We start from the raw sequence: 14,426 nt of genomic DNA on the forward strand, positions 1-14,426 counted from the left end.
AATATGTAATTGAATGTTTGGTATAAAGTAAGCAAAATTCATTTTTCTGCTTTTCCAACTGTACCTTTAATTCACAGTTGTAAAGATCTCAGCAAAGCAAAGCATATTTCTAGAAATTAACCATTGCTTAGCTAGAAGTTAACCAGAATTTCTGTTTTGAAGACCGTTGCCATAATTTAAAGGACAGGATGCATCCTTTCGAAAAACTAGCCATAGGCCCACAGAAAACAGTAACTCATAGAAACTTACTAAATCATAGAGAGCCAAGGGGGGGGGGGGGGAAATCATCACATCTTATTTATAACTTGGTAAAGAAGCACATCTCAAAATTTAGCAAATTTTTCAGCTTTTTAAAAGAAACTTCACTGAATAAGCCAACTGGCATACTAATGGCAAGAGGATAGCATGATTTGAAATCGTCAAAATAAAAAATTAGAGAGAGACATCAACATTTCTACATGCAAACATGAACCAAAAGATACAGTATCAGGTGATACTGTAACTATGTATCTCCAAATGAGACCTTTTCCCTCTCAACCCCTCCCCCCTCCCCACCTTTTTTTTTTTTTTTCCTAATTATCTCCTAAGAAACCCTAGCCTATCTCTTTTGGGTATGGATTACACAGTTCCTTGTACTGACAGAAAATACATTGCAGTTCTTACTTTCTACTTAAAAACAAGGATTCATTTATGTGCTATAGAAACAACATTCTCCTCTACATTAATTAACATTCTAATGAGAACAAAAATTTTCTTTCCTTTTTTCCATAGCACAAGTAGCGAAGGGAGTGAGGAGTTTTCAACATATACCAAAATCTATTCCATATCGTTAGATAGAGTAACTAAATACTTATTTACTTTTGGAAGGTAAGTTTCAAGCTACTCACTCTCATTCAATGGTAACCAATAACATAGTATTTCATATTTATTGTACTTTACACATAAAACAGAATTAGCCAACTTTTTTTTTTTTTTTTTAAGCCACTGTAAAAACAAATAGAAAGCTTACCTTCTTCTGGTACCAAACTATAGCATCAGTTACTTTGGACGCCATTTATTCCACTGAATTCACACAGTCATTTTAGGCTGTTAACAGAAAAAGACAGAGCTTTACTTCCACCTTCTCTACAAAGGCCAACATAGGGAATGTAGAAACACTCCCATTACCTGCAAAGCGCTGAACAGCTGTATTTACTTTATACCTTGCCTCATTACTATTTTAGTAAGAGTTTGGGTTTTCCCCTCTAAGTAAACAAAAAAACTACAAATCTGCTGCTACAGGACACCAGAAGCCTCAGTTTTGTCCATCATTCCGAGTGAAACACAGGTGGCACAGAGATGATCTGTTATTGTCTTACGAGAACCTTACAGGAGTTATATTACATGCAGCTTTTTTTTTTTTCCCTGATAAATTAAAGAACCTATAGTTATTAACACAGCACAGTATTCTGAAGTCCAGAAATAACTGTGTTATAAAATGCAAGAAAATTTCATACAGACTATTAGATATTTTTGGAGGAAAAAAAACCCCTCAACAACAGTGCTAGAACTCCACTAATTATAAAATTAATACACCATGAAAACAGCAGACAAAAACTAAGTGAAATGGAGAAAAACAAGGAAGAGTGGTATGTCTGTTTTGAGGGTAGCAAGTAGTAGTATTAGTTAATCTTTGATGTCACTGTCATTAGTTTCAATGTGGAGAAAAAAAATCAAACAAAAATTTCAGCCTACATAAAACATTCCTACCTTGAAAAATAATTTTAAAAGTTTTCTTTCATGTAATCAGTCAGCCAGAGTGAGTTCAGAAAAAAAAAAGTAAGAATAAACAAACATAAAAAGACTTCAGATTTAGAATTATTGTCTTTCTACAAAATTGCATATATTCTCTCACTCTGGCCATTCTGTAAAATCAGAGGAAAGTTTAGGTGAGAATTACAGAATCCTTTCCAGATATTTTATTATAATATTCAAGTTCTTTCAGATATGAATGTATTATCATTAAACCCAAACTCAAATATTTCACAAATAGATTACTTCAGATATTAACAGATGAATAACAGTTAAATGAGATAAGTAATGTCCTGGTTTCAGCTGGATAGTGCTAATTGTCTTCCGGTGCTATGTTTTTGAGCTAGGTATGCGAAGAATGTTGATAACACACTGATGTTTTCAGTTGTTGCTACATAGTGTTTAGTCTAAAGTCAAGGATTTTTCAGCTTCTCCAGCCCAGCCAGCGAGAAGGCTGGAGGGGCACAAGAAGTTGGGAGGGGGCACAGCCAGGACAGCTGACCCAAACTGGCCAAAGGGGTATTCCAGACCATGGGACACCACATCTAGTATAGGAACTGGGGGGTGGGGGGATCACTGCTTGGGGACTAACTGGGCGTCGATCGGTGGCTGGTGAGCAATTGCACTGCACATCATTTGTACATTCCAACACTTTTATTATTACTGCTGTCATTTTATTAGCATTATCATTATTAGTTTCTTCTTTTCTGTTCTATTAAACCATTCTTATCTCAACCCACAAGTTTTACTTCTTTTTCCGATCTTCTCCCCCATCCCACGGGGTGGGGGGGGGGGGGGGGGGGGGGGGGGGAGTGAGCTGCTGTGTGGTGCTTAGTTGCTGGCTGGGGTTAAACCACGACAAGTACCTAGATTTCAAACTGTTAATTAAGGCAGGAAGCTGCCAGTGGAAGAAAAGAAGGAAGAAATAATTTTAAAAACTCTTAAAATATTTGAAAAAAAGAATCTGAATACTTTTATGTTTAACAATCTTTCATCTCACTGATTCCCTTTAAAAATGTATGTATGTAAACAAATATGTCATACTCAAGCCCAGTTAAAAAAAAGTCAATGGGGTACACTATACTACACGTGACCTTTTAACAATAGTTGGTAAAAACTTAAGTTTTCAGCTCCACCTAACATTCAGCATCCTTCCTGTGTTTACAAAAAGTTTACGAATGTTATTTTTATATAACTGTACCAAGTACTTAACATGCAAGGGAATTCCTATTTTATTCTGTAAAGCTATAAATTCCTAACAAATTATGCAAAAGGCTTTGAAAAAGTTAGTCTAAGTAACTACAAAACAATAAACAAGTTTTCCAAACATACTATCTGAATGATTCTAGGATCAAGCATAATTGGTAAAAATAAACACAAGAAGATCTCTTAAAAAAACTTCACAAACACAGTTTCACAGAATCCCATAACAGCTGAGGTTGGAAGTGACCTGGTCATCACCCTGCTCAAGCAGGGCCATCTAGAACCAGTTGCCCAGGACCATATCCAGATGACTTTTCAGTATCTCCAAGGATGGAGAGTCCACACCCTCTCTGGGCAACCTGTGCCAGCGCTCAGCCACCCTCACAGTGAAAAAGTGTTTCCTGATGTTGAGAGGGAACGTCCTGTGTTTCGGTTTGTGCCCGTTGCCTCTGGTCCTGTCACTGGGCACCACTGGAAAGAGCCTGGCTCTGTCCTCTCTGCTCCCTCCCTCCTTTCAGGTATTTATAGACACTGATGAGATCCCCCCTGAGCCTTCTCCTCTCCGGGCTGAACAGTCCCAGCTCTCTCAGCCTTTCCTCGCAGGAGAGATGCTCCAGTCCCTTCATCATCTTCATGGCCCTTCAGTGGACCCTCTCCAGTAAGTCCATGTCTCTCTTGTACGGGGGAGCCCAGAACTGGACACGGTACTGCAGGTGTGTCCTCACCAGTGGTGAGGAGGAGGAGTGGTAGTTTAGCCCCCAAATACCAAACTATGCATCGAGCATTCTTCCAAGATCGATCTCTCTCAGCAAAAAAACATGATTTAGGGGTATATTTCTGATAAAAACATCACACTTCTCATACATTGTCAATATCAACAACAATATTGCACCTTATATTTCTTCATTAAAAGGAAACAAGAATTATTAATCCGTAGGCAGTTTTTATAGTGAAAGATTAAAGGTGATCTTTGTTTTTTGTTTATAGCATTTGCACAGTTAAGAAGGACAAAGAAAAATACAATGTCCAACAGGTGGGATAGAAACTGTAACTGTGCAATAGATTAAAATAAAAGTGTCTTTATGAAATGCCTAAGCATCAGAATAACTCGTGACACTTTATTACACATTGTTCATCACCAGAAATTTCAGGGTTTTCTTTAAAAAAAAATATAAAAAAATATATATATTAGATTACCTGGTCATAACAGCTGTTTGTATGAAAATCACAAATACTCCCTATACAAAAGCCCTACCAACACTGCCATCTTCTAAGACATTTCTCAGAAAGAAAAGATGACCTCTAAAAGACTCAGTTATGCACTGACACCTGTTTATTCAGTCTTCCCTGACTCGTGTATGGACGTACTTGTATTTTACACAGTTCATTACTTTAAAGACACTGTATTTAGTAAGTTTGGATATGTATCATATACGCCATAGTACAAACCTTCAACAAATTGATTTTATACCAGCTCCTGAGGATTTCTAAGAAACATAATGCCATACATTTTCATGTTTCACAAAGCTTTTTCAAAAAAAGAGAAATCAAATACCTAAAAGGAACTATTTAAAATTTCTAACAGTGTAACTCCAATATCCTTTATACAACCTCAGATAAAATTACAACACAATAGAAAGAAATGTCTCAGAGCTTAGTCATTACCAAATTTCAGAAATACCAGGACACTGACTTTTGGTGCAACTGAGCAAACGAGCACCACAATTTTTCCACTGTTGATAATATCGTGTAAGTCACATCAAGTCAGTTAAAGCTGGCAGCCACGACTGTGTCAACATCTGTAATTGTTTCTGACCTATTTGCTTCTGATAATAGCAGCGGGTTTTCTAACAGCAACTACCAGTTATTAAGAACTCATTGGCACAATAAATGTAAAAATATTTCTATCACATAAAGCATGGAACCCAACAGAGACTTTGATATAATTTGGCATATTACATAGACTGGTTACCCTTCTTTTTCACCCATACAAAGTTTAAAATAGGATTTCCTTTCTTGTTTGAAAACCTGTTTAAGTAAACAAATTTAAAATCATTTGCTACACTCAAAGAGACTTAAAACCTTTAGCGATATAAAGCCTCCACACATAACATGGCCTACAATGTACAGTCACAGTGAAAGCAGTTCCACTGCTCATGGAGCTGCTGGTGTAGGAAGGTTGCCATACAGATTTTGGTCACACTTGCACTCCTCCTTCCCCTCCTTTGTGAGCCCATCTTGGAGGATCTTTAACTCCTCCTCATTTATCTTAAACCAACATCCCCTCTCACATACAATATAACCCTGCTTCCTACCACCATAATTACAGGATGAGAAAAAGGTTGGATTACAGGATGAGAAACTCATTATTGGCAGTAAAGCACTAACTGTTGAACCCACACAGAAATCTCTCCCTCAACAGCTATATTAACTTGATCTCTCTCTCTCAGATCAATGATTTTTCAGGAAACCAATGCTAACTTATGAATCCAAGACTTCCAACTGTGTCCACTATGGCTAAAATTGGACAAGCCATCTTAAAGGCAGCAATCTTTTTTTGCAGTAGTTCTCCAACTCACTCAAAACTGCTTTGGCTTGAGAAAAAATTATATCACAAAGCTAAAAACCAAGTCTAATGAAGTAGGCTTTTTATTGATTTATTTTATTTCTATCAACAAACCTGTTACTTAGGTTACCCATGGTTTTCGTATTTTTAAGAAACTCTCTACATTAAATCCTCTGTAGTCTATTTTGGTGGTGTTTAAAGCACATTTGCATATACAAATGCAAAGATGATGCTTACAAAAGTAAATATGACAAAACCATGGGATTGATGTCTCAAGACTTTAACAGAGTTTGGTATGCCAAGTAAAAATACTTCCACAAGGAAATATCACCTGCTTTCTTCAAAAGAGATAAAACAATTTCTGAGACAGCACTGAAATGAAAGGTGAAAAGGTTTGTTTAATTATTTCTGGACAGTGCTTCTGCTTGCAGGGGCTGTGATTTGTCTGTGGTTTGGGGGTTGGGTTTTTTTGAGACGGTATACTGAGTTTGATACACTTGGCCTGAAGCTAACTTATCTGGATGAGAATTGGATAGTAACAATTCCAGGCACTTAAGCTGCAGCCCGGGGTCTGACTCTGCATCTGCCCACAGTTCACTGAACACCTGGACAGGAGACAAAGTACAGGAGACAAAGTATTGCAACAATTTCAGAACTCTGCATATTCATTACAAGTTAATATGTTATTCAGCTGACAATTTGTATTGATATTGATCCTGAAGTCAGACTGTACGAGCCGGGCTCCAAGGCACATCAGTAGTACCAAACGGGTCAAGTGAACAAACAAAAACAGCTGATACACATCCACAACCATAACAGAGCACTGCCTATTCTTCTGCCTTGTTCTCCCCCTATCTTCTCCAGATATAGCCATTTGTTTCATGTTCTGTGTTGAGTACCTGCATCTGGGACAGGGACCAGCTTTTGCACTCAGTTGTACAATGTCCTGTGCAGAGTAACTACAGCAAAATTAACGTTGGACATTTAAGAGTAACACAAAAAATACTCCCAACTTCAGAGATTAGACAGAACATCCAAATATAAAAGCTTGATCACAACATCTCTGTGACATTCATCAGAGCCATTCATTGCATTTCCATCAAACCCACAGTTAATACTACTACTAACATGCAACATTTTTTGATCCAAACTTCGCTACTTCCTTAAAACTAAAAATAGATGACTACCTGGCTTTGGTGATCCCTATTCAGATGTGGAGTTTCGTAGCTATTGCTTTTCCACTACACCTTGCAATCAAATGAGCAGTTTTTGAAAAGCCACAGAAATAGATATTTAGATGTCTTCAGGTAGTTAAATGTTCATTCAAGCAGTGCAGTGCTTATTGTGTAACACAAGATTAGATACTACACTACAGATTTAAATAAATTCAAAGTAAGTATATTTAAAAATTTTACTCATATCCACAGGGTTTTGGCAAACCAAGTCAAACAAACGCATACATTTCTAAACAACAGGCTACAGAAAATAAAATCTATTCTGAACTCTGAAAGAAGTTCAGGATAAAACTGTGCTCCTCAAAGTGACAAAGGCAAAAAAATTACAACTTTTGGAAGAATATTCAAGTCTAAGCAGTGTCAACTAGTGAAAGGACATAATTAAAAATACAACACAAGCAAGGAAGCATAGGCAAATAGTTGATTCCCTTGCATGTAAACACTGTGAATCACTAAGTATTTCAAGGAACCTGTTTCCTTTATAACAATCGTAACCCGAATGGCCAGGATACCATCCAGCTGTTGAGTCAAGACTTGAACGTCCTTCTCAACTCATTATGATCATGGAATGATGAAGTTGGCATGTTCACTAGACACCATTAGGAGTAAAATTGCAGAGCTGTGGTATTTGTCTCAAATATGTTTTTTAAAACACCATCAATTTTTAATACTTTCAGAAGAACAACTTCTTTTCGCAGCAAATTAAAGGCAGTTCTAAAAAAGTTACTGCATAAAGCCATGAGAATAGTAGAACTTGATTTCAACTGCTTTCCACAATAGAACTGTTTTACCATTATGTTAGATCCTCCATATTACAGTTTCAGTCACAGGCATAATTTCACTAAGATTTCCTGGTATAAGAGATAATGAATCAGAATAGTAAAGCCTACAGTTTAAACTACTGATTTTGTAGCAACATTTGTATCACACAAACTCACTCAAAAGTAAAATATTATACCTGCTGATGCACAGCTAGAAAATAACTTTAACGAGGAAAAAAACCCCTCACTTTTCAGGTTCAACACTAAAATAGAAGTTAACTTTATCATCAAATGGCTGACATTATTTGATACTTTAAGTTAATTTAAAATGAGCCAAATAAACAGCTTAGTCAAGCATCCACTGTTGACTGAAAAGCTGCTTCTGCCGTGACAAAACAAGCCAACACAGGTATCAATGTAATGCAGATAACACCACTAAAACTCACCAGGAGTCATCCTTGCTATACTCAAGTGCATGGGAGTTCTGCTACTGCCACCAAGGACAGGATTAAACCCTTGAAGCAGTGTTTCAAAAGACACATTCTTTTCATGTTCATTACAAATAAACCATTAAACCTACACTTCCTTTTTTAAAAGGAACATCAGATACTATATAATGCACTCAGTGTTTTGTTTAAGTACTTTATCTATGCATTGCTTTTCTCAAAACAGTATTTCAGAATTGCAAATTGTATACAAGCAAATGAGAAACTTGTCACTCCCAGGTTCACACCTTTCAGTGTAAGTTTTATCACATTCCTTTCAGCTAGCCTTAAGAAGGAAGGGGAAAAAAAAAAAATTAAAAAATCAGACACTGCTAACCTGAGGACCATATCCAGCAGCCAGCATGAGAAGTAGTCTTGCTGCCATGCCAGCCAAGGCCCCCCCAAGTTGTTGCCTTGAAATCCAAGGTCATGATAATTTGTAAATAAAAAGGAATTAACATACTCACTTTCCCAAAGGAACAGCATGATAGTTTGTAAATAAAAAGGAATTAACATGCTTGCCTTCCCCAAAGAACACCAACAACTCTGCTAAATTTGGATACCAGCATTCCTAAGACGCTGTTCATGAAAAGAGAATTAATTTTCAAGCTTTGTTCTTCACACTATCTCAAAAAAAACCCCCACCCAAATACCCCAAAACCAAAGAACAATCACCCCCAAGTGACAGGTGAAAAAAAAAACATTGAACATCCCTAGATACCTGTTTGGGAAGGGGTTTTTGTTTGAGGAGTTTATCAGGCCAACAACACAATATGAATCAGACCCTATGCTGGCTGCTGTGTATCAAGCCCCGCTGATTATGAACACAGTTGTACCAAACGTGATATATCATGACACATACAGACATTTGGCAGCATGTCCATACCTGCCTGGGTCTCCAAGTAAGATATCAGTTAGCGAAAAACAGGTACTTTCTCAGGCCTCTGTATTTTGCCCACAAACCACGGTATCTGATCCCATTTCTGCCACTGCATATTTATTCTTCCTTATAAAGCTCACACCCTTTATCACTTACCATCCCAAGCAGGAAGCTCTCACAGTTGCAGCTGCAGCATAGAGCATGCAGTGAGAATCAGTTTTCAAATTCTGGTGGGAAGTAGGCTCGACTTAACCATCTTCACTTCCACAGTACAAATGCCGATATCTGAAGGACGAATGAGCAAGGAAGTACCACAGAAAATAACTGTCTCCTGAGGAACACTTGTTTTGCCAGTGAATTGCACAATTGTCTGAAATAGTAGCAAAATGTTGAGTATCAGGATTTCTATGATTTATTTCAGGTTCTGGGAAAAGAACATTGTGTGCAGTTGTTGCAACTGCTGTAGCCATTTCTGGAATCTATGCCCTCAGCCTTAAGGTCTGTGCAAATTTCCTAATTTCGTTACATAACTGGTTTCTGTTCATGGCTCCATTGGAAGTGACATGACACAATTTCAGTTACCTTACTTGCAAAAACAGGGGGGAAGACTCTGTACTGAGAAGTCCAGAACTCTACACTTCTCAATTTACTCCTGAGCCTGCTGCAGTGTTTATTAATTAGCAGAAAACTCCTAATATTTAAACATATTCTACTGTTTAATGAAGTGGAAAAAATTCAAGCCCTTAAAGGGGACTATAATCAAGTTAATTTTGTTTCTTATCTTCTGTAAGAGATATTAGTGACAAAATTCCCATTAATCCAAATACAGTAATTGCTGCCAGCATGCTAGATCTACAAGCCAAGACATTTCTGAAAATGCTGCACCTTTTTAAAAAAATAAAAATAAAACATAGTATATGGTCAACCTCAAGTTCTGCTCTTTTAATTCCTTTTTTTTTTTGTACTGAATACTACACACATACATATCCCATTAAACATATTTACAATCTTACAATGAGAAATCCCTGAAGTAATTCACGTATACATGTGCTCTTAGAACTGTAACAACTTTATTAAGGAACAGAATTTCTATAAATATTATGTTTTTCATTTACATACACATTCTTCTTAAACACTCAAAAAACCCCAAAACCAACCCAAAATATAGTGGCCACCTTGAAATAAAATGCTATGTTCTTTTTCTCCTCCTTGTGACTCTAAACACAACAATAATTTCCTGCAACAATAAATCTTGCTCACTGAAAATACTGACTTGGTGTTTAGGAAGACATGTTTATCTGTCACCAGGCAATGCACAGCAGAGTTGTGGCTTCTCGATGAGTACAGTCAGGAAGTTGAAAACCACTCCTAAATGACCAAGTTTGCATCATGTTCTACAAATAGTTATCCAGCAAGTTTTTGAAGCAGCTGAGGCATGAAGCAGCTGAGCTGTCAGAACGAGTTGCAGTCTCTTATAACAGCCACTGTTCTGTAGGAACATACTTGCAAATGATGAGCTTATATTTTTTAAAAAGCCTCTGGAGTGGTCCAAGCAAGGAATTGTAGGGTAAAAAGCCTTACATGTGTATCTGGCAAGCTCCTAAAAACCATCATTAAAAATAGAACACCATTATACCTGAAAGACTATCTGATAGGGTCTAATCAGCAGTTTCTGCAAAGGAAGATCATGTCTTAGCCTATCAGTATTTCTGAACATGTCAAACTAACTGATAAACAAGAGCAAGTGATAAAACATATGTGGACTTTCAAAGAGCCTTTGGAAGGATGTCAAAGACTTCTAAATAGACTATTTGTGAAAAACAAACATTGCCATGGATCAAAAAGCAGCCAGAAAATTGAACAAAATTCTGAGGTCAACATTCTTCATTGCAATAGGCTAATTGGATAATAGAGGTTAATAGCAGCACCCAGTCTGAATAAAATAGCCTATTTATTGCCTGCTCAGGTGCCTAGAAGCTCCTTGGACTACACACAGCTGGTCTGCTAGCTCTTCCCATTCCATGTCAGTCCAAGGCAAAGTGCACACAAATCCGTGTTCTCCTTCACCCAGAAGCATCCTAATGCCAAAACTAAACTCAGACTAAATCTTCCTAGTCTGCTTTCTTTATGTTTCACTAGCTTTCACGTACCTGACCACCCTGTAGTGACAGAGGTAGATATTCAGGATCTTACTCAGTATGCACATGCCTTGGTGGCTAGCGCTTTCCGGAGGTTTGACATTAAAGCCACTCAGGATAAGAGCACCCAGATATCACAACTTCCAGCTTTCTGAGTACACTAACCATTAGACTTTTACAAGAAAGATGAACGCAGACACTCGTCACACCACTGCTTCATCAGGTGCTGCCAGCTAACATTAGCTTACAAATAGAGATGCCCCACATTCCGGCTCGTTCCCAGAGCTCTTAAGAGGGAACTCCGAGCAGAAGAAATCGCTCACTAAGGATACATAAGGTCCACACAAAGCCAATGGAGAAGGTCAGGGTGGACCAGGAAGGCTTCCCAAGTGTTTTAACCACTCTAAACCAGTCTTACCACAGTCCAACCTCCTTCTCAGTCACCAGCTTCCATCCCTCTTCTTACCAGCATTGGAGCCCATCGCACAGGAGACAGCTTCAAGGATCTGACTACCATTACTAAGTAAATGAGCGGTTTTCACCTGAATTAGCTCCACAGATCTATGGACTGCAGAGTAAGATGAGCATTAACGCCATTGCCAGTAGTGAGGCAGCTCTCCCCGAAGCCAACTTGAACACTCTGGCTCTCTATCTGCAAGCCTTCAGAAGTACCATCAACAGAGTTAATCTGGACAATTAAGACTGTTTCCCCTCGCCTCCTCCCACTATTTAGACCAGTAGCCTAGAGTTTTTACAAAGTACTTCCTAAGTTAAGTCGTTAAATGGTGTGAACTGAGCCCTGCCCTAGTATTCCAAACCTCAAACTTCTGTAAATAGGTCCAGCAGCGCTCACTATATTTATTTTTTATACACCAGGGAAGAAAAGAAAACCCGAAGTAGTAACATTTCCAGATGACAATTAATCTTACAATAGCAAAGCTTAAGATGATGGATCAACTTTAACAACGAATAGGCAACATAAACAGAATTTAGTATCAATAACACACGATACCTGTAAGAGGTGTGGCGGGGGAGTGAACTATGTACACCACACAAAGCTTTAAAATCAGGTATCTCAAATCTGGAGAGGAAATTTGGCAGCTCAGCCAGCCCTTCCATTCAATATCCTATAGTCAGAAGAGCATAGAGACACCTGAATAGAAGAGGAATAACAAGGAAAACACTGCAGCACAGCTCTGTTGATAGGTTGTGCAATCTGACCTGAAATGCATGTATGTTATTTGAAGAGGAATATTAAAATACTGAGGGGAGGTGTTCTGAGAAAGGCTATGAATTATCAACCACTTGAAAGACTCTCCTGTTGAGACAGGCAAGTATGAGCAGAAAAATAAAGAACTAAAAATTATATGAGACTTTAAGAAATACAGAGAAAATATAGTCAAGAAAACAACCGCTTCCAATAATACAGGGAACTTCATTCATTAACCAAGCTTAGAGGACAACAAAGCCAAACTTTTAACAGAGAAATATTATCTTACAACACATAATTAGACTGTTAAACTCAGTACCATAGGAAGTCACTCAAGCCAAGAGTTCACTCAGATTCAAAAAGAAAGCAGCTATTTAAACACACAGTAATAAGAAAACAATAAACACACAGCTGAGGGAATCTCAAGCTTTGTGACCCAGGATGCAATAAAACGTCCAAAAAGATCACCGGGCTGTAGTTGGCCACACAAACTCTCTACCTAACCCAAACCCACAATGGCCAGCAGCAAATACCAAGGAAGGAGTATGAGCAACATGGCAAGCATAGAATAAACTGTCCCTTAAGACAGCTGAACATGAAGAGTGTTTAGCTGCCAGGCTGGCATCTGCCAACCACCTAACCCCCAAAAGCATCTGGCACTGGCCAACTTCCAAAACGCAAGGCTTGCATGACTTCATATTTGATGCTATATTGCTTTCACTCTTCTCCCACTTTGCAGTTGTATTTTATTTTTTAAGAACAAGAACCACAAATGTATTTGCAAACAGAAGTTAAGTCCAATGCTTGGACTCATTCCAGGAAGCCATCCAGTCTCTCTGGAGTATGTCTACCAAGACCACCTCAACTGAACAAAGAATTAAATACTGAACACTATGTGTCTCACAGAGTATTCCCAGCAGAAGTGAATTTTGAAAAAAAATACCCTTTACACATTTAAATTAAGAAACAAGAGAATAGCTCTATGAACTCTCTGATATCTTCCCACCAACTAAAAAAACCCCCATATACATAAGCTGTATTTCCAAATGTCTTGACAGCATAATGAGTATCTCTATATGTATACATGTTTGCTCTAGCTTTGAAGCTGGCCCTGCTTTCAGAGGGGGCTGGACCATATAGATGACCTCCAGTGACCCCTTTCAACCTAAACTATTCTACGATTACACGTAGAGCATACCCAACAATTACACAGTAATATGTTATAGCCCTAATTACTATTAACTCTTTTCTCCCCCTATAGGCAATTTATTAAGCTCTTTGTATTCACCTTACAAATTTGAATATAATTTCTTCAAGTAGTTAACTGTTTCCTCTGTACCCAGCAAGAAGCACCTTTATGAATAACAGCACAGTAAACTCAAGGGAGAAAACATGCTATTTAAAGCTTTCAAAGCCTTTTATTTTTCACACCACTACATAGGTTAGGGTAAGTAGTGGTCAACAGTCCTTGAACAGTGAGAAGGAGCAGTACCTCTGACAGAGGTATCCTAAAAGAGTTTTGTTTCATTTCCTTTGTAAAACAAAAAAACAGTACAGAAAAAAACAGGCCTGCCTTGTTGCGTGGGCAGGAGCAGTTAAGTCTACCTGTTTTTACCAGCGTACCATGGCTCCCTATTGTCCTTCTCCACCTTACCCAACACTTTTTTCCTGCCCCCCGCCCGTATTACCAACTGCCCCAACTATCTGGCTGGGCCAGCAGTAGCACACACCACGATGGCTCAGAGCTTAGCATGTAGATTGGCCAGCAGTTCCTCTCTTTCTGCAGAAAGAAGGGACTCAATTACAACTGCTTTTCTTCAGGTAGGAATATTAATTTGGGTCACTACCCGTCAAAAGTTTTATAAAAATTTGTCACTGTGTAGGTACTTAACGTCTTTCAGTTGCCATTAAATTTGGTTTCGTCATCTGTCTGACTAAAGAAGTTACTCAAACAGAAGACGACGGACAAAGAAAGTAATTGTACAAGCTTTGTGTCCCTAGTAAGCCTAGCTAAAAATTTACATAAACTGTTCGGTGATGAATCCATAGAGCATGCTGTTTATTATGAAAAGAACTTCCTCACAGACAAAAAAAAACCCAACAAAAACCAAACCAACCCTGTGACTGTCATCACTCTCACTCACAGGAGTCCTGAGA

General features: G+C 38.1%; 1 protein-coding gene across 5 annotated transcripts in view; it reads right to left on the reverse strand.

Annotated features, from left to right (window-relative positions):
- PHTF2 (putative homeodomain transcription factor 2) overlaps positions 1-14,426 on the reverse strand; it is a 71,865-nt gene that overhangs the window by 54,585 nt on the left and 2,854 nt on the right. For 4 of the 5 annotated variants that reach the window (XM_049814041.1, XM_049814040.1, XM_049814038.1 and 1 more), the window contains exon 2: positions 1,010-1,086. In XM_049814041.1, coding sequence (XP_049669998.1) covers positions 1,010-1,054 — 45 coding nt within the window. In that variant the 5' untranslated portion in view covers positions 1,055-1,086. Of the gene's footprint in view, positions 1-1,009; positions 1,087-9,077; positions 9,181-14,426 lie in introns of those variants that run through there. The other variant, XM_049814039.1, reaches the window with a different exon arrangement.

This window comes from Accipiter gentilis, chromosome 11 (assembly GCF_929443795.1).
Source record: "Accipiter gentilis chromosome 11, bAccGen1.1, whole genome shotgun sequence".
NCBI classification, from domain to species: domain Eukaryota; kingdom Metazoa; phylum Chordata; class Aves; order Accipitriformes; family Accipitridae; genus Astur; species Astur gentilis.